The sequence below is a fragment of the Acinonyx jubatus genome, chromosome C1 (assembly GCF_027475565.1).
Source record: "Acinonyx jubatus isolate Ajub_Pintada_27869175 chromosome C1, VMU_Ajub_asm_v1.0, whole genome shotgun sequence".
NCBI lineage: Eukaryota > Metazoa > Chordata > Mammalia > Carnivora > Felidae > Acinonyx > Acinonyx jubatus.
The window spans coordinates 217,722,210-217,741,566 of record NC_069381.1 but is presented as its reverse complement, the minus strand read 5'-3'; the positions used below and the strand labels follow the sequence as shown (position 1 = coordinate 217,741,566).

Here is a 19,357-nt window from a genome sequence, read left to right as displayed (position 1 = left end):
CTTTGAAGAGATGTTTTCAACTGCAACAAATTTCCAATTGTATGACTAGTTAAAGGTTATTAAAAAAAATTTTTTTAACGTTTTATTTATTTTTGAGACTGAGTGTGAGTGGGGGAGGTGCAGAGAGAGAGAGAGGGAGACACAGTATGCAAAGCAGCTCCAGGCTCTGAGCTGTCAGTACAGAGCCCGACGTGGAGCTTGGACCCATGAACTGTGAGATCATGACCTGAGCCGAAGCTGGATGCCCAACTGACTAAGCCACCCAGGGCCCCCTAGCAAAGCTTATTTTAAAATATTTAACTTATTTTCGTTAATCACGTTTATCAGCTCAGAAAATATGGAAAATCTTCTCTACATTGGCAGGGGAGAAGGTTCCATCTTTTAGAGGCCACACTGTCTCCTTTAAGGTCAGTAATAAAGTTAAAGACAGCTTCAACACGCAAAACGTTAGTAAGACTTAAGGAGGAGGTGCCCGCCATTACATTTAGGTTGAGGTGTCTGGAACCACAGGTGTCTTCTAGGCTTCACTGTTACCTTACACGTGGTGCCCGTGGGCCCCACCGTCGCCGTCCCCGCCCTGCAGCTGCAGCTGCATCTGCGCCTGCATCCTGGCGATCATCTCCTGCATGCGGCGGAGCTGTGGGCAGGGATGGGCAGACAGGTTATTGCTTCTCCAGGTCCGTTCTCCCTGGACATTCTTTAGAGGTGTTCTCGTGATTCCTAAAACTTCAACCTCCATGCTTTCCCAAAACATTATAGAGAATTTAGAAAGAACTCTTACAGATCAGTAAAAGAACCAACAACTCAAGAGAAAACCAAGCAAATGATAATATGCAATTCAAGCAAGAAACAGAAACGATCAATAAACACGAGAATTCAGTAAAGGCAACAGGAGATATTCTTTAACCTAGAGGGTGGGAAAGAGGCTGCCACTTCAGGGTGGGGAGTAGGACTGGGCTCTTCTGGAAGGGAGCAAGGCCCTAGCTGTTCCAGTGCTGAGTGGGCCTTCCCTGCCACCCTCATCAAATTTCATCATTACGGTCTCCACTGGTTTAGAAAGGCCTCCAGGCAAGCATTATAAAGTATCTACCTAAATTTTCTTCAGGTAACTTTGTAGTCATGTTTTTAACATTTAAGTATTTTAATCCATACTGAATTATTAGAGCCAAAGAAGTGAGTTTAATTTTGTTTCGAAAAGGCTTGCCTGTTTGAGGATTTCCTGGATATGCTTGAATTCCACAGCCCTAACAGAACCCACCTTTACCACAGACACTTGTTTAACAACTTCAGACCTATTTCCAGCTGTGAATGTCATCAGCCCGTCAAGCCTGTGCCCCACTCTGGATTTCCACGAGCAGTGGAGCCAGCCCTCCTGGGTTAGTCTCCCTGACCCTCCTGTGCTCAGTCTTCAGATCAAACATCACAACTATGTCAGCAAGCTTCCCCCAGAAGAATTTCGCAAACCCCACCATTCTGCTGGAATGGAGTTCAGTTTAGAGAGCACTGTGATCTGTGCACTGAGCGTCCTACCTAAAGTGATGTGTCCATTTACACTTTGAAAATTGTTTTCGGTAGAGTTTTCTAGTTTCTTTTCTGTAGGAGTCCTACGTATTTCTTCTTAAGTTTTTGTTAATGGTTGTAAACGGCAGTCTCTTTCATTATATTTTCAACTGGTTATTGTCCAGGTATAGGAAAGCTACTAAATTTTGAATATTACTAAATTATCAAATTTGCTAATAAGCCTTAGTAACTAAAGTCACTAAATTCGCACTATTCCCCAATTTTTCCCACTAAATTGCTACTGGAGATCAGACGGTAACACATGTAAAGCACTAATCTACAACACATACCGATGTACATGTAATGAAATAAATTAGTGACCTATGATGTATCCCTTAAAAGAGTAAGGAAAGAAAACTGTAATGATGTACGGATGCACGCTATAGGCCTTTAGACTTAACAGGAACCCTTTTCTACTTACCTCAGCTTCCTTCTCCAGCAGGATCTGGTCTTTATTCATGTCCTCATTGTCCACTTTTCTAAGAGTTGAACGAAATTACAATTTATCACATTGCAACTAATTTAGCTGGTTATTTCTGATGACAAATGTCCAAAGTAAAATTTCACTTTGTTTTTGAGAAATGTTATCTATCTAAAATTACCCACATGCATTATTTTTCTGATTAATGACATAAACAGGTAAGAAGACAATGTTGGAAAAATGCACATCGTGAAATGGTAAATTCAAGAAACTTTCCCAACTCCAAGCGGGGCTGGGACACTCTGGTCTTTACTTACTCAAGGAATATGAGACATTATCAGGAGAATACTCTTTTTTAAGGTAAGCTCTTTACGGACATAGATCATAACAAGTTCACTTAAAAAAGGGAGGGAGCAGGGCCTGAGCACACACACAGAAGATGCCGGTGAGGGAGGCCCTCTGAGCGATGAGGACATAGCTCTTCGTGAACTCATGCCTGGCTCACTCACAGTGGGATGTTCTTGTGGCTTCTAAAACCCGTCTTAATGTCTGGTCCCCAAACAAATAACATGACAAAGCAGACCTTAACATATACCCTGTATACACACACAAACCCACCAGATGTCAAGAATGTGAGCACTTTAAAATAAACTACAACACGGCAGTCTCCCTCTTATCTGCGGTTTCAGTGGACCGTGGTCAGCTGTCATCCGAAGGCAGGCGACCCTCTCAAGCGTCAGGTCAGCAGCGGCCCAGGGCTCCGACACGCCGTCCAGGTATTCCCCCCACCTCACCTCATCCATCACATGGGCATCCTAGCATCTCACAGCATCACAAGGGGCGTGGTGAGAGCAGGGCAGGAAGCTCGTTCGTGTACTCTGATTAGAGTACGTGGCTGTAACTGTAGCACCGTATTACTGTTGTTGTTACTCCCTCACTGCATCCGATTTATAGATTAAACTTTATCGCAGACACGTACATACAGGAAACAGGTGCATGGGTAGAATATTTGGCACCATCCGCGGCCAGGCATCTGCTGGGGGCACTGGAACGTGCTCCTGTGGCTCAGGTATGTGGGAGCAACTACTGTACAGGAAACTCTTTTTGTAAGTGATGAAGGTCACTACCTGGGTAGCTAAACTGGGCAGAGATGTGATGTGACCAGACACAAATCAGGTCACAACACACAGACCTTGAGTAAAAACCCACTACGATGGTGAAACAGGAAAGGTGAGGGCAGCCGCCTGTGTCACTGAGGAGCCGGGCTGCTGCTCACCCCACCTGGGGAGCTGTGCTTCGTAACATCACGTGAAGTCTGTCCTCACTGACAGAGTGATGTTCTTGAGACCAGTCACTGGCCTTTCCACCTAAAGCTGTTCTTTGCATGCAGATGATTAAAGCTACCTTGGACAGATTAAACAAAGCACGACACAGTGACATGAGCAACAGGTACCTGGAAAGAGCTTCCGAGTAGGAAACCAAATCATGTTGCTTAGAGTCAGGAAGACAGAGTAGGACAGGTGGAAGGGGGGCCAGTGGGACTCTGTGACGCAGTATGGGCAGAAGGACAGTATAAATTGGGGGTAACAACCTGCCACCTCTCTTGAGCCTCTCGGAACGGAAGTTTTCATAATGCAGGTCCTGGGTCACCTCCTGGAGATCCTGCATGTGGGTGCTGGAGGAGAAAAGGGCACAGCAAGGCCGGCTGAGTGCGGAGCCATCTGCACGGAGAAACTAAAACCCCACTTGCTACTTCTAAATCGTACATGAAGTCGCTGGAGCTTTGGATACAGGAAGGAAGCTACAGAGGCCTCTCTCTCCTCCCTACCACGAGCAAGGGCGCACAAGCACACAGCACAGGGTCAGGTACAGAGGCCCTTCCGTGGGATGCCTCCCCCAGGCACTGCCCACCTCTGCATGAGACTGTCACCGGTGCACAGAGGCAGAGATTTTAGCAGACCCTTTTAGGTAAACAATGTCTGAAACACAACGTACTTTTTGTTTTCTCTCTTTCGACTATTCCTGACTTCTCAAGCTTAAAGAGTTGGTCAGTGTAAGCTATCAGCAAGACCATAAAACAAAGTATTAATATTTTGGAAAAACTAGAGATAGCACTTTGCATCCTGTAATCATCTCAGAAAACACTCATCATTTTTTTGGCTCGGCTCTTTCAAATACATAAACTGCCAGGAACGAGTGACGATGAGGCATTCTTGTCTGCTGCTTAGAGTCTGGAGAAGGGGACCAGTGACAGCAGAGGGTGGCGGGCTCTCCGTCACTCTAAGAAGCTGCCAGCAAACAGCAGCATGACCACAAGGACCCATCCTGAGTGACCTAAATGATGCCCGAGAAAGCTTGTGGCGTCGTTCTAATTCTAGTTTTGGTGCTTTTTCTGTTTATTAAAAATTGCTCAACCAAGACACACGTCGATGAGCACGTACATCAATTTTTAGTTACTCAAAATGTACCTCATCTGTTCTTTGAATTCTTCTAATTAAAGAGATTCTAGATTTTAGGAACACTCTTCCTTTCAGCCTGATTCAAGAGCAATAGCATGTGCATGTATGTCACTAAATGCGAACTCTACTTCTCAGAGGGAAAACGTGTGCTGCTGTAGCCAGGCCTGTGGGAGGTGCTGAGAGTGCACTGAGGACCCTCCCGGTGGCCCCAGGGCGGGAAGGGAGGCTGCCTGCCATCCTGCAGCGCCTGAGCCTTTGTGCCCAGAGCAGGTGTTCGGGCGTGGCCAGGCCGCAGTTTAGGACCAGTCTGCTTTCAGCGTCAAGAGAGCTGGCTGATGAGAAAGGAGAGGGTGCTAAGCCACAGGCCTCGAGTGGGAGAGGTTGGTTCTGTAGAACCACAGAGAGCTCCCGGTGAGGGCCTTCCATAACAGGTGCAGCGGCCCCACCACCTAATACCTGTGGCGCCGGCAGCTGTCTGCGAGGCCACACGCACACCCTGTGGTCAAAAAGCTCTGCTTCCTGCTATAGGCATTGCCAACGGGAACGCACGGGTGTCTTACATGAGCATCGTCCGCAGCTTCAGAAAGTCATTGTGCTCCGGGTTCTCCACCTCCACAACGCCCCACGGGTAGAGACGGCCTCTGACCTTCTTGCCCTTGGCTTCAATCAACTGATTGGACCCGACCACGGAGAATGGGATACTGGCCTAGAGAGAGACACATGAGGTAGACCGGGGCCCCACCGGGAAGCCCAATTCTCGCCGTGCACAGACGGAGCACGCTGCGGCTTACTGCAAGATCTCCTCGGAGAGCTAACGGTGTAGGACATCTTACTCAGAAGGACAGGTGTTTTCCACACGGGACAAGTTAGATGGAAACATATTAAACCTGCAATAAGATTTCTAAACCTCAGGTGGCAGCTGTATCACAATATATTTGAAGCAAAACACTATGAATCTCTCAAAGGTCAGCCATCCTGGATATGGCCCTTTGCCAACTCCTTCCAGGGTGCTCATGACAGAGCAGGAGTGACTCATGTTGGGCACCCGGAGAGGTGTTCTTACCTTGAGAAGTCTAGTCTGCTCTTTAAAATCCTCATCTTCATCGGATTCTGCATCGGGTAAGTGATAGATTTTGATATTATGTTCCTCAATTTCATCCAGAATCTGGAAAAATGACAAAGACAGGAGCAATTTTACCAAACAACTCATATTAAAGACAGGGGTGCCTGGGGCACCTGGGGGGCTTAGTTGGTTAAGTGTGGATTTCAGCTCCGGTTATGATCCTGGTTCGTGGGATTGAGCCCCACATTGGGCTCTGTGCTGACAGCACGGAACCCGCTTGAGAGTCTCTCTCCCACTCTTGCCCTTCCCCTGCTCATGTTCTCTCCTCTCTCTCAAAAAAACCAACCAACCAAACCAGATAAACCCCCCAATAAACAGAACTATCCAAATGCCAACACAGAATCAAGCTGATCACTGACTGCCAAGCGATTTCCTGTTAAGAAAGGCCTCGTGCTTGCATGTTGAGGGGACCCCCTCTGCCCAGGGATGACAATAACAGTGTGCCGCTGCTTTCAGGGCACAGAGCAGCAGGCAATCACTCCAGCACGGCAGCTAACAGGAAACACACTACAACCAGCTTCAGGAATGACACGTACCCAGGGAGTGGCACACCCAGACGCCGCAGGCCCCAGAAGAGCCACAAGCATTGTCTGAGGAGTCGGCAGGTGTGAGGGCTGGAGGGAGGGAGGGGCCTCTAGGGACCACGAAACCCAGGGTGGCCAGGAAGTCAGCTTCCAGGTTGGGGAAGACAGAAGAGTAACTGGAGTTACCAAGTGAAGAGTCCCCTGGAAGCCAAGCTGGGTTCTGGGTTTTGTTCAAGAGGCAAAAAAAGGCAGCCATAGAACCACACACTCAAACCAATTGGGCAAGCGGGAGAGTGGCCCAGAGGGCACGAAAACCTGGGCTGGAGATGAAGGAAGCAGCTGCGCACCCGCTGGCCAGCCCGCGCCCAGCCCCCAAGCGCCTTCTGTGCAGGGAGCGCCAGCAGATATGGGCAGGCTGGAGCTTCGCCTCCGCCGAGTGGGCAGAAATCCCTGCTTTGAACCCTGCTCTGGCATTGGTGGTTCTTAACGGGAACTCTGGGGCCTTTACGATTAAAGGATCAAAGATCGTGGGACTTAACGCGTTGTCCTCACTAATTCAGGACTCGCAAAGAGGTCTTTCTCCCTCCTCCCAACATCCTTCCCCTTCCAACTGGACCATCTGTGCTTTCAGAGCCCTCCCTCCTAGAGGAAGCAGAGGAACCATCTCACTGGTGGGAGAAGCCCAGCAGTGAGCAAGAACCTCCTCCATCTGTTCCTCTTTCCTGCCCATCATCCACCCCTGCTGCCCCATCAGGACAAGGCTTACGAGACAAGGACGAGAACCGAGTTGACAAAATGCAGTAAATGGGCGATTTCCAACCGGAAAAGAGGAAGAAAGTGATGAATCAAAGGCAGTCACACATTTCCCTGTCTGGGCAGCCACACCAAAGATGGGGGTGCAGGTGGAGCCAGCGAAGCTGGGTAACCAGCTCAGGACCGGGATGGCGGGGGTGGGGGGTGGGGTGGGGGTGGGGGGTGGCGCGGCTATCTCCTGTTTACACACAGAGTTCATGTGAAAAAGATTCTCTGAAAGGAAAAGCAGAAGCCACAGGAGATGACACGATCTAAACAATACTAAGCAATGCTGACATTCGTGGCTTGGAAGATAGGTGGTAAAGCAGGCAGAAAGACCCAGTCTCCCGAGAGCGCGGCCAACCCACTGGGGAGGCCCAAGGCTGGTGGAGGGTCTGCAGCCAGACCCTAGACAGGAGACCTGCTGCTGGATGAAGTGGAGCCAGTTAGAGACGAAGGAAGGGTAGGACTAACGCAGATCTGCCAGAGGCTCTTTCAGATGAGGGAGCGGGAGTACAGCAGGAGGCACAGGGAAGAAACCAGATAAAGAGAAGGGATTACAAAGGCCCAAGATGAAAGAGAAAAGAGCAAAAAAGGGTTTCAATTCATTTCAGACTTGGAAATCGAGCCCTAAGAGTTCTGGGCCCAGGATTAGAGACGGGTGTACAAAACATTCTAACCCTGACCCTGGTTCCCCCACCTCTCTGAAATCCAATGTGTAACATGCCTATTATAAAAGGTGGCGTTTCCTTAAGTGGGCATTACTAAAACACATACTGTCAAGCAAAAGCATGCCTAAGCTTTCAGGGGCTCTTCCAAAGGCCTGGATATTTCCTAAAAGGCTGGCAGGCACTGAGACAACAAAGGAAAAGGCTGACACAGTCCATACAATTGAAGAATTCTGCCATGACAGAAGACATCAAGAAAAATGTGAAAAGACAAAAATCAGACTAGGTCCAAAAACACAAGAATATCCGTTAATTAATAAAAAGGCAATAAAAACGCAACACAGGCTCTAAAAACCTCAGAGAGCACACTAACAGGCATCAGGCACCAGGATACATACTCACTCGCATCAGCAACCAGACACTTGTGGAAAACACTCGCGGAAACTAGACACCGCTTCCCATTTCTCAGATGGGAGACACTTTAGAAAACCTGGTGCCGGATCTGGGACAGTTCTGGCAGGCGTGGAGCATGCGCACATGCTGCTTTGAGAATGTGAGTCGTTACACATTTGTTTTGAGGGAAATTCAGCTACCTTTTGTAACTTTAAAAGCCAATCGATTTCCTTTCCAAGAATGTATCTGACTTCTACAATTGTCAGAAGACAGACAGGTGCCTACAATGTGCCAGGTACTGTTCTAAACTTTTGGAACACACAAGTGAGCTAAGCAAAGATCCCTGACGCCAGGAATAGAGGGGTGGGGGTGGGAAGCCAAGAAACACACTGAAGAGAGAGTTTGTGCCGGGAATGCTCCTGAGTGTGTGTGTGTGTGTGTGTGTGTGTGTGTGTGTGTGTGTGTGTTGCTCTAAGCTGAGTAAGGACGCGGGGGAGTGTTTTCTGTGTGTGCTGGGTATTCTTAGAAAGTGAAAACGGCAGAATAATATGTACGCGATGATCCCATTCTGTAAAAACAAAAACATAGGTAAACTATGTTCTGGAAAAATAGGTATGTCACTGTAAACAACAACTGCTTTTATGGATAATTCAGAGAACTCTTATTTATAGAATTTAGCATATGAACTTGGACTTTCTTTTACCAATTAAAACTTTTTTTAATGTGTATTTTTCAGAGAGAGAGAGAGAGGGAGACGGAGCACAAGGTGGGAGGGGCAGAGAGAGAGGGAGACAGAATCTGAAGCAGGCTGCAGGCTCAGAGCCGTCAGCACAGGGCCCACCTTGGGGCTTGAACCCATGAACAGTGAGATCATGACCTGAGCTACAGTTGGAGGCTTAACCAAGCCACCCGGGCGCTCGTAAACTTGGACTTTCTTAATGCGCATTTGAATAAAAAGACAAGTAATTAAAAAATATATATGAAAGAATCAACAAAGACACACCAGAGACCAATGACCGGCATAGGGCTGCTGGGTGGTGAGAGTCACACAGGCTGGAAGATGGACAAGTTCAAGGCAACCTCTAAATGGCCAAAACACAAGCCCTTGAAACGTTGATGGTACCAAACGATTACAACTGAAATACATTCCTAAATGAATTGGCTGCAATAAAATGTTTAGATAAAATAACAAAACTTCACAGAGATGATCACACTTCCATACTCATTCCACTCTCGTAACACATGGCGTCCCTTCTACTCATGGACAGTATTTTCATCTGAGGTGAATTACAAAGAATAAGAACTTGACATCTTTGTCAAAATACTAAAAATCTACAACTGTTAGGTGTTTTTCAAAACACCACCAGCCTCCCTACCTGCTCCCCCACATCTCAGGACACCCCTCCACTCTCTTTCCGAGGCACCTGGCCTTCAGCTACCCTGAGTAAAATACACTCACCCTTTTCTTCAAGCGCTCCCGCTCCTTCAGTGTGAGGGTGTCGGCTTTGGCAATGACAGGCACAATGTTCACCTTGTTGTGTATCGCCTTCATAAATGCAACATCTAAGGGCTTCAGTCTGTGAGGAGTGAGACAGTGCCACGAATTTAGGGGAAGAGCAGGGAGATCACACATTTTTGTTCTCTCAAAATTATCTCAATTCTTGTATTAAAATGTGCAACTGGGGGCAACGATCAGCCCACAGAGTAAAGACGAGACTGTAGCACACTTGGCTTCTGCGGCCAGTGGCCCACATACCCGTGGCCGAAAGGGGAGATGAAGTAAAAGCAGCAGTGCACCCTGTTGTCAACGATGTGCCGCCTGTTCAAGCCGCTCTCGTCATGCAGGTACCGTTCGAACTGCTCATCAATGTAGGCGATGATGGTCTTAAAACTGTGAGAAACACAAATACTGACTATCGGATTCCAAAGGCAGGCAGTCCCAAACTTCAAAGACGCAGGCTTTTTCTGTCCCCTGCCTCCACACCAAAAACAATTTGACAATCACTTATAAGATGGGGACGGAAAACTCACTCCTATGTTTGGCAAGATGGATGTTTTTGGAAAGTGTGCCAAGCATAATCTCCCCCAACCACAGGGGGCTTAAAGGCCCAAAGGGAATAAGTAAAAGCACCCGAGGTGGGTGCCTGGGTGGCTCAGTTAAGCATCCGGTTGTTTTTTTTTTAATGTTTATTTTGAGAGAGAGAGAAAGCACACATGCACACCCCAATGGGAGGTGGGGAGTGGCAAAGAGAGGAGAGAGAGAATCCCAAGCAGGCTCCATTGGGAGTCTGGCCTGAGCCAAAATCAACATCTAACAGACTGAACTACCTAGGCACCCCAAGAGTCCAACTCCTGACCTTGGCTCAGGTCATGACCTCACAGTTCCTGAGACTGAACCCCGTGTCGGGCTCTGTGCTGACATCGAGGAGCCTGCTTGGGATTCTCGCTCTCCCTTTCTCTCTGCCCCTCCCCTACCGGCGTGCATGTATACGCACCCTCTCAATAAACATTGAAAACAAACACACAAAGTGAATGAAAGCACCTGAGGTGACTGAGTGGACAGAGGGCCACCAGCTCTCGCAAGGACTGTAACTGTGCAGAGGGCAGAGGGGCAGCAGCAGAACACACGGTGGGGACAGGCGTGTGAAAGTGTGAACCAAAGAGCAGGGAGAGAAGGGAGCGACTCCCAAAGAAAGGAGACGGGAGACCCTTCCCCTTCCTTCCCTTCCCTCATCAGACGCTGGCAAGTTGATGCTGTCCATTGATGACGTAAGAAATTGCAGTTTCTACCACGAACGTGGTGCTCTCTGCGCAGCGCAGGGACAGACTGCTCTTCTGCTTGTAGCTTTCCTTAGTTTTGCTCATGATGTCAAGGACCGAGTCTCTAAGGGAAAGGGCTAGACCACAATCTTCCCCACTGGCCAGGGTTGATTCAGATCAAGGGGTTTCGTTTATACTAGCATTTGATGGATGGTTGGCTCTTCCAGAAAAAATACTCCTTCTCTCTGAAATTCCTCACTTCAAATGTTATAATCGGCACACTTGTAAACTGTTTCACTGTATTATTATACACAGCTACCTCAAGCCTAGTCATCACTCGTTAATGCTATGAAACCTGAATACGTTAGAGTAACCATAGCACTTCCAGGACCCCGTGTCCCTGAGGAGCATACCAATCCCTGCAGTTGATGGCGTCCCCGTAGCCGGGCGTGTCCACCACTGTCAGGCGCAGCTTGACCCCTCGCTCTTCAATCTCCACGGTCGAAGCCTCGATCTGGACAGTTCTTTCAATTTTCTCTAAAAAAAGAAACAAACTTAATGAGAGGATGTACCTAAAGACCGACCCAGTTCACAAGAGGAGAAACGAACCTGTTACCTTCTTATTAAGATACAAACGAACCTCACTACCTTTCCTAGAGGAAGGTTTTCCGAGCTAACACAAGAACTGTGTAAAAATAACCCCCAAGTTGGCAAGGGAGACCTGGAAGCGAAGATGAAACGGCAGCTCGGCAAAGTTAAAATGCCAACACTGGAAATTATGACCTTTGCTCACACAGCAGGCGCAGGCAGATGCCTACACCCGTGGCAGTCAGCCACTTACAGAACTCTCACATGAGGAAACACCGTCCCCCGGCCCTCCCGTCAAACACAGAATACAGGCAGAAACTATTCCTTCTACTTTGCCATAAAGGAAAACAAACTCGGAGACGATGGACCCGTGCACAAATGCCGAGTCTACAACCAAGACTCAAGGGCTGCAGGTCAGCACCTTTCCCGACCGAAAGAACGCTTGTCCTTGTGTTTCAAGCTGAGGCAAAAACACCAATTATGTGCTCTCAGCAGCTCTCATGTAGCACGACACTTAACAGTCCTGCGGGGGCTTCTGTACCTGCGGCTCCAGGTATGATTCTTTCTGGGTAGAGATCGGTCAGGAACAGGCTGTTTATGAGAGTCGATTTTCCTAGACCCGATTCACCTTTAGATGAAAATGAAAACATTGTCATGACTTGACCTGTAAGACACGGTTCATCTCCTGAGTTTACGTGCGGGCTGGCACTAGGCTAAGCCCTCACAAACCCCATTCTCTGCACTCCATATGACCACTACCAATTTGGTACGACTCTCCCCACTTCATTGATGGGGAAACGGGTGCTCGAAGGTTACTAAGTAGCGTTTGCTCAGAGAGCTGTCCAGAGCAGGGCCTTGATTGGAATCAAGGTCTCTGAGTCTCCAGAATTCCCCCATGGTGAGATCAGAAACATTACCCTTAATTCTTCACAAATGTATACGATGGACTTTTAGAGGTGGGCCTTTATTTTTTGATAAATAGAATGCAAAGGTTTTCAGTTATGAGTTTTGGTAATTATTAAAGTTCCCAATTTTCAGGAAACTGATCTACCAATGTCAAGTGCACTATGGCTCGCCAAGCTGTGGGAACCTGAACCAGAACACACGCCCAAGGCTGCTTCGCAGTCTGCATTTCTTCCTCCTGTCGCCAAGGCAGGGGCAGGCCACCTCCTCCCTTTCCTGCTTTACATACATTCCGTGCCCCAACACTGGCCCGGCAGCTGCCTCAGGTCAGACAGCCTGCCCACGCAACACTGTTGAGTGTGACATGACCAATTAAGAGAAACACATACTCATTCGAATATATAATGAGTTAATAAAGCTCTTCAACTACCATAATACCTGAATTCTGAACACTCTTGAGTTAAGTAACGTTTGTATTCTGAGCATCTGCAACTTAACTTCAAGGATGCAAAACACCACAAATGAAATATCTTTCAGAAATGTTTATTATTTTTTTGAGAGAAAGAGAGTGCAAGCAGGGAAGGGTCATTCCTAGAGAGAGGGAGAGAGAATCCCAAACAGGCTCTGTGCTATTTGCACAGAGCCCAACACGGGGCTCGATCTGATCATCCGTCAGATCATGACCTGAACCGAAATCGAGTCAGAGCTTAATCTACTGAGCTACCCAGGCGTTCCCCACCCCCCAACAAAATGAAATATGACATCTTAAGTAAGCATGCACAGATGCCATCATTTCACTGTAGCTGTGATCAGCCAAGGCTACATTCCGCGTGGAGAAGTCCTTCTGAACTCGGTGCCTGACTATCTCCTGGGCATCTTGGTCTGAACCTCCCTCTGCTAAGTCCTGCGCAGCACGTGGAAAGAGCGCACATCAGTTTTGAAAATTATTTCCGGTGAAATGAAGTACAAGAGTAAATTTGAAATGAGTAGACATATAAAATCAGGACTGCGCTTTAATTGGATGGCGATTTTCATACGTGGAAAGGACCACCAAGAGGACAAAACCAGAATTTCACGCTGAACATGTCCAAATAAAAGAGCATAAAAATATGCCACCAAATTATCCTTTTAACAAACTGCCCAGCAGTTTACGTCTTTATCACAAAACGAAGAGGTCTTGCCAGTACGCGAGTGCTCAGTCTTTATGTGTGCCTGGCACAGCTCCATGTGCCGGACAGCTAAATTCCTGCTCCCGTGCAGACTGGCAGTCCAGTGGGGGAGACGACAAACGAACAAGGTTACTTTGCCACCAGTGAAGTGGTGACAGCTGTGGGTAATGAAGCTGAAAGGGAATGGGGCTCAGGAGATATCTCAGCAGAGGTGTTTGAGTAGAGACACCTTCTTTAAAAGAAAAAAAAAAGCAGTTGCAACATTCCAATGTCTGATTCTGAATTACAGATCTTCACTTTAAGGGTGGAAGCATCTTCCCTTGGAATGGCTTTCAGGCAGCACCTACAAGTAATTAACTCATAAACGCAGAACATGATGCTGCTGTTGGGCTGAATCTCTGGGCGTGGCTAGCTTTGTGATTTCTTGTTCACCAGTATCTCTGTCCCAGAGGCGTTTCTCAGGCGCCTATACATGGGAGACACAAGAGCTCAAGAAGCCCTGCAGTGTATAACTCACAGCATAAAATGCACGGGGCTGAGCAACCCTACGTAGTTGTCCTGCACCAGTGATGACAGCAGAAGCTGACTGGGATGGGAGGTACTCAGGGTTTACAAAACGGCTTACATTCTCACCAATCGAGATACACAGCACCAGGCACAAGGGGGCGCCGCCACATGAAGAATATGCACAGGAGGAAAGGGAGCTTGGGTTTACAGCATCCTGAAATCCCATCAGGCTCAGGGTCCCAGAGATCCCAGAAGCTTCCAATTAAAACCTAGGCGAACCCTCCCATCCCCCCACAAAACTTAGGCCAAGCCAGGAATGCTAGGAAGCAAAAAGCTCCTAACCTGGGTGGAGGGTGTCCTCCTCACATTTACTTTTCAATTTTAACCAACACAAGAAAGCGCTTGCTTTCTCAAACACCCTGCAGCCAGGGCCACCTGGGAGGGCCCCGAAGGGCAGCACTCTAAGTGATCCCTTTTTTGCCCAGAGCCAAGCCATTTCACGGGGTAAGGATGCGCAAGCAGGCCCGGCTCAGAGTGGCCAAGGTCCCAGGTGCATGTGCCCTCATGAACGAGTCCACCAGGACACAAGTGTGCATTTTCAGGACGCGTGAACCTACAAGGATTCGTTCTCTTAGCTTAGTTCCGGAGTCTTCGGAAGTGTTCATTCTGTAACCCTCTTGTGAATTTGGTCACACTATCCATTCTTCGCACTTTCTACCAGGTAATATATATATTTGACAACAGGCTTTCTATTTTAATTTTGCTTTTCTTGTGAACAGACCCACCACCCCCAATACTCGTGGGGAGGCTGGAAACTTGATATGAACTATCACCAACTATCACCATTTGGCCAGACTTCAGCAGCACAGGCACCACGTTCCCTCACGAGCAACTTGCCACTGGGCTTTGATCTGTGATGTCTTTAAAGAACTTATTTGTGATTTTTAAGTTTCTTCCAGATTGCTGCCCAAACATTTGTAGTTTTTCACTTGCATATATGATCTTTTCATGAAATTTCTTATTCCCTTAGATGTTATCTGCAATTCTGAAAACACCTTTTTCAATAGCGTCTGACTTACAAGGTGGGTGCACTGGCCTTTTCCTGATACAGGTTCTCCCTCTACCCGAAAGTAGACTGTTCCTAAGCCCAAATGGTAGAAAGCAAAAAAGCATTATACCACTCACTTAGATGGAAACATTTTTTGACACTCCTAGCTTAAAAAAAAAAAAAAAAAAAATCATCTCTCAGCCTTTCTGATACCTTAGAACACATCATAACAGGTGCACAAAATCAGTCGAGATAAAGTCCAGATGCTCTCACAGCTCTGGCAGCCGGACACCAAAGCGCTTCGCGAGGAGACTCGGCGGGCGTGCTGCCTCTGCCACGGCTTGCTGCAAAACCTGCTGAGCTCTTGCTGGTCTTTTATTACTGAAAACAGGCACTACTACAGGCCTTTCATAAAAGTGGCATGCCAGTAACTTTCAGAAAGCAGGGGATACCTGTGTATCATTTTTCTTGTGCTTCTAACAGGTACAATTTAAAAGTTGAGGGTTCTCGTGGTTAAGTTTCTAGGTGTTATTCACTACCTGTCTCACCTTTAATTCCCTTACTACTTGCTTTATTTGAAACCCACTTTACTGAGGTGTAACTCACATACACCTCAGTTCAACAGTTAAGTGCACTCATTTGAACTGTACTGACGGATTAGTCTGACCAAGTACACACTCAGATAAATAAACTCAAGATAGAAAGGATCTCCATACCATGAGAGCTCCTTTGCCTAAGTCAGAGTCAGCTCTACCCCTCTCGTGTCATTATATGCATACACCAATCTGCTTTCTGTCTCTACAGACTGGTTTTGATTATTCTAGAACTTCACAAACATGGGATCATACAACATGCCTTCTTTTATCTGGCTATTTTGGCTCAGCACAATTAGCTCTGGAGGTTCATCCACGTCACGTCATCCATCAGCAGTCCGTTTCCTTTTCTCATGTGGACACATCATGACATGTTGATCACCCTCTTGCTGGGTACACCTGTGTTACATCCAGTTTGGGCCACTGCAGGGAGAGCAGCTGTGAACATCCAGGCGCAGGCTCTGTGGTCATGCTATCATTTCTCCTGTGTATCTGCCTAAGAGCGGACGGTCTAGTTACACAGGGAGTAACAGCTAAGAAAGCACCGAACTGTTTCCAAAGTGGTTGTTATCACTTTACACTGTCACTAGCCACTAGGAGAGGTGCGTCTGTCCATATCCTCGCCAACACTTGGACTACCGGATTTTTTGCAAATTTCAGCCATTCCAGTGAGCGCGTGGTGGGATCCCGTGGGTCCTGGCCATTCAGGATCTCCTATGAAATGTCTGTCCCAATCTTGTGGCCCTTTCTGTAACTGGGTAGCCTATCTTCTTTCTGAGCTGTACGGGTTTATGTTCCGGACAGGAGTCCTACGTTGCACGTGGTGCTGTGAACGCTTTCTCAAGTTTATGACCTTCTCTTGTTTTCTGAAGAGAATTTTTAACAAAGTGCAACTTTTCATTTATTTTGTGATTAGTGTTATTCACGTCCTAAGCAATCTGTTTACTCCAAGTCATGAAAATTTTCTTGCCCGTTTTCTTCTAGACTTCTTACAGCTTTACAGTTAAGCCAACAACCCACTTGGAGTTAAGTGTGTTGTACGGTGTGAAGGAAGGTTCGCGTTCGCTGCCCACCACACGACCACGCACTTGGTACAACGCTGTTTGTAAATGGCTAACCTCTCCCCCTCTGTGTCACCTTGGCACCCTTGTCATGAATCAGTTGATCATGTGTACACGGGTCTTTGGGCTGGTATTTTCAGTTGATCTGGAGTTCCACCCTCACCACGCTGTCATGGTTCCTATTGGGAAGGCTTGAAATCAGATAGTACAGGCCCTCTAAATGGTTCTGTCTGTTCTAGGCCCTCTGCACTTACATTCACACTTTAGAACCAGATTGTTCATTTCTATTTTAAAAAGCCTGGTGTGACTCTGGCAATGTGCTGACTCGATGGGTCACTCTAGGGGCAGAGTCACGGGCACGGTGTGCACGGTCACACCCAGAGCACTGGCAGGTCTCACAGCTTGTCTTTCTCTCAGCAGTGCTGCCATGGTGTCAGTGAAGGTCCTGCACCCATTCCGCTAAGTTAGCCTAAGCATGGTGCATTTCTTATATTACTATGGATGGTACTGTCTTTTAAAATGTTTCTTGTTGGGGTGCCTGGGTGGCTCAGTTGGTTAAGTGTCCGACTTTGGCTCAGGTCATGATCTCACGGTTCATGGGTTTGAGCCCCGTGTCGGGCTCTGTGCTGACAGCTCAGAGCCTGGAGCCTGTTTCAGATTCTGTGTCTCCCTCTCTCTCTGCCCCTCCCCCGCTCATGCTCTGTCTCCCTCTGTCTCAAAAATAAACAAACATACATTAAATAAAAGTTTTTTGTTACCATTGTTTTTGACGGTCTTTTCAAGTTCATTTTAAAATTATTTGTTGGTGGAGGCACCTGGGTGGCTCAGTCAGTTAAGCGTCCAAATTCAGCTCAGGCCATGATCTCGTGGTTCACGAGTTTGAGTCCTGTGTCGGGCTCTGTGCTGACAGCTCAGAGCCTAGAGCCTGCTTTGGATTCTGTACTCTATCTCTCTCAAAAATAAATAAAACATTAAAAAAAGAACCTGCAACTTGATAAAATTTACTTATTAAACATAGTAGTTTTGGGATTCCTTATAATTTTTAACATACACAAATCATTTCACTTGCAATTAAGAATGTTTTAGAAAATTTCCTTGTTTTTTTTAGTTTACAAAGTTTTAAAATCTTTAATGGGTTCGAATTGTTGCGACTGCATGTTTTAGATGACAGCATAAATTTCCCCTTTAGAACCACACAGATTAATCTTCTAATGTTAAATCATGCACTCCCAAGGGGTGGTGCCCGGGTGGCTCAGTTGGTTAAGAGTCACTTGATGTTGGCCTCTTGATTTTGCCTCAGGTAGTGATCTCAAGGTCGTGGAGATTCTCTCACTCTTTCCCTCTGCTTCTTCCCCTGCTCCCCCATGCTCTCTCGACAAATAAACAAATAAAAACACAAAAGCCCCTCCCCCCAAAACCCATGTGCTCCTGAGGTAAACCCCATTCATTAGGATGTATAGACAGCTTTGCCATTAACACATGCCTTGAAGGTGAGAATTTGTTCCAACACAATTGATATACTAGGGAACAACTTCAACATAATACAAGCATTGTATCTGCTCGTGTGATTTCACTGGTGACAAACTAGGTGAACGTCAAAAACTGTATCCAGTAGAATCAAGCCATGAAAGAACATTTTCAATAATGTGCACCCCTCAGCACCAGTGACCTCTGTTGAACAGTTATCGTGGACCATCCCCACTCACCTCTCCTGACACAGCTTCCCATCCACCATTTCCCGACACCCACTTTGACAAACTTCAGAGACTGGTCAAGCTATAGTGCCCATATTCAGTATAGTATGATTATTTTAACCAGTTAACAAGTGTAAAACCATTTAATATGTAAAAACCATTTTTATTATGTTCCTCACTTCTTCCTAATAGGTCCCTGAGGCAACTTTTGTGCCTGTATTTTCTCCAGAAGCCTATGGCTTCAAGTGTATTACTGCAGAGCATGGTGATATTTTTTTAATGTTTTTATTTATTTTTGAAGGAGAGAGACAGAGCATGAGTGGGGAGAGGAGCAGACAGAGAGGGAGACACAGAGACCTAAGCAGGCTCCAAGCTGTCAGCACAGAGCCCGAGGCGGGGCTCGAACCCACGAACTGTGAGATCGTGACCTGAGCCAAAGCTGGACGCTCAACCGGCTGAGCCACCCAGGTGCCCCACAGCATGGTGATTTTTAAGGAACACGTGTATACTGCATTATAGTAGAACTTAATGTATTAAGCATTTTTATGTATTGCTGGACTTGCTAAAATTTTATTGAGATGTCTGTGTCTACGCTCATGAATTGTCTATACTTTCTCATCATTGACTACAGGGTAATGTTGGCCTACTAAAATATTCTCACAAGAGTATCTATGGTGAATCCTCCATGTGCACTTGAAAAGAATGTATACCGTGGGGTTTCTCAGCACAGTGCTCTCGACATCAGTTGGATCAACCTTCAGATTTCTCTCTCTTGCAGATTCTGCATCGTGCATTATGAAGCTCCATCATTAGGTGCACATACATTTATTTTTTTAAATTTGTTTTTTAACATTTATTCATTTTTGAGAGTAAGAGAGACAGAGCATGAGTGGGGGAGGGGCAGAGAGAGAGGGAGACACAGAATCCAAAGCAGGCTCCAGGCTTCGAGCTGTCAGCACAGAGCCTGACACGGGGCTCGAACCCACGGACCACGAGATCATGACCCGAGCCGAACGCTCAACCGACTGAGCCACCCAGGCGCCCCTAGGTGCACATACGTTTAAAATGATGTTGTTTTGAACTCATCCCTGCAT

At 47.0% G+C, this 19,357-nt stretch overlaps 1 protein-coding gene across 7 annotated transcripts in view; it reads right to left on the bottom strand.

The window, feature by feature from the left end:
* The window catches only part of SEPTIN2 (septin 2), a 34,848-nt gene that overhangs the window by 3,411 nt on the left and 12,080 nt on the right, over positions 1-19,357 (bottom strand). For 5 of the 7 annotated variants that reach the window (XM_027045625.2, XM_027045599.2, XM_053216097.1 and 2 more), the window contains 9 exons: positions 11,830-11,952; positions 11,114-11,237; positions 9,697-9,831; positions 9,400-9,517; positions 5,504-5,605; positions 5,001-5,146; positions 3,573-3,656; positions 1,982-2,039; positions 535-637 (listed from right to left, as the gene is read on the bottom strand). In XM_027045625.2, coding sequence (XP_026901426.1) covers positions 536-637; positions 1,982-2,039; positions 3,573-3,656; positions 5,001-5,146; positions 5,504-5,605; positions 9,400-9,517; positions 9,697-9,831; positions 11,114-11,237; positions 11,830-11,952 — 992 coding nt within the window. In that variant the 3' untranslated portion in view covers position 535. The remainder of the gene's footprint in view (positions 1-534; positions 638-1,981; positions 2,040-3,572; positions 3,657-5,000; positions 5,147-5,503; positions 5,606-9,399; positions 9,518-9,696; positions 9,832-11,113; positions 11,238-11,829; positions 11,953-19,357) is intronic. The other 2 variants (XM_027045614.2, XM_053216099.1) reach the window with 1 other exon arrangement.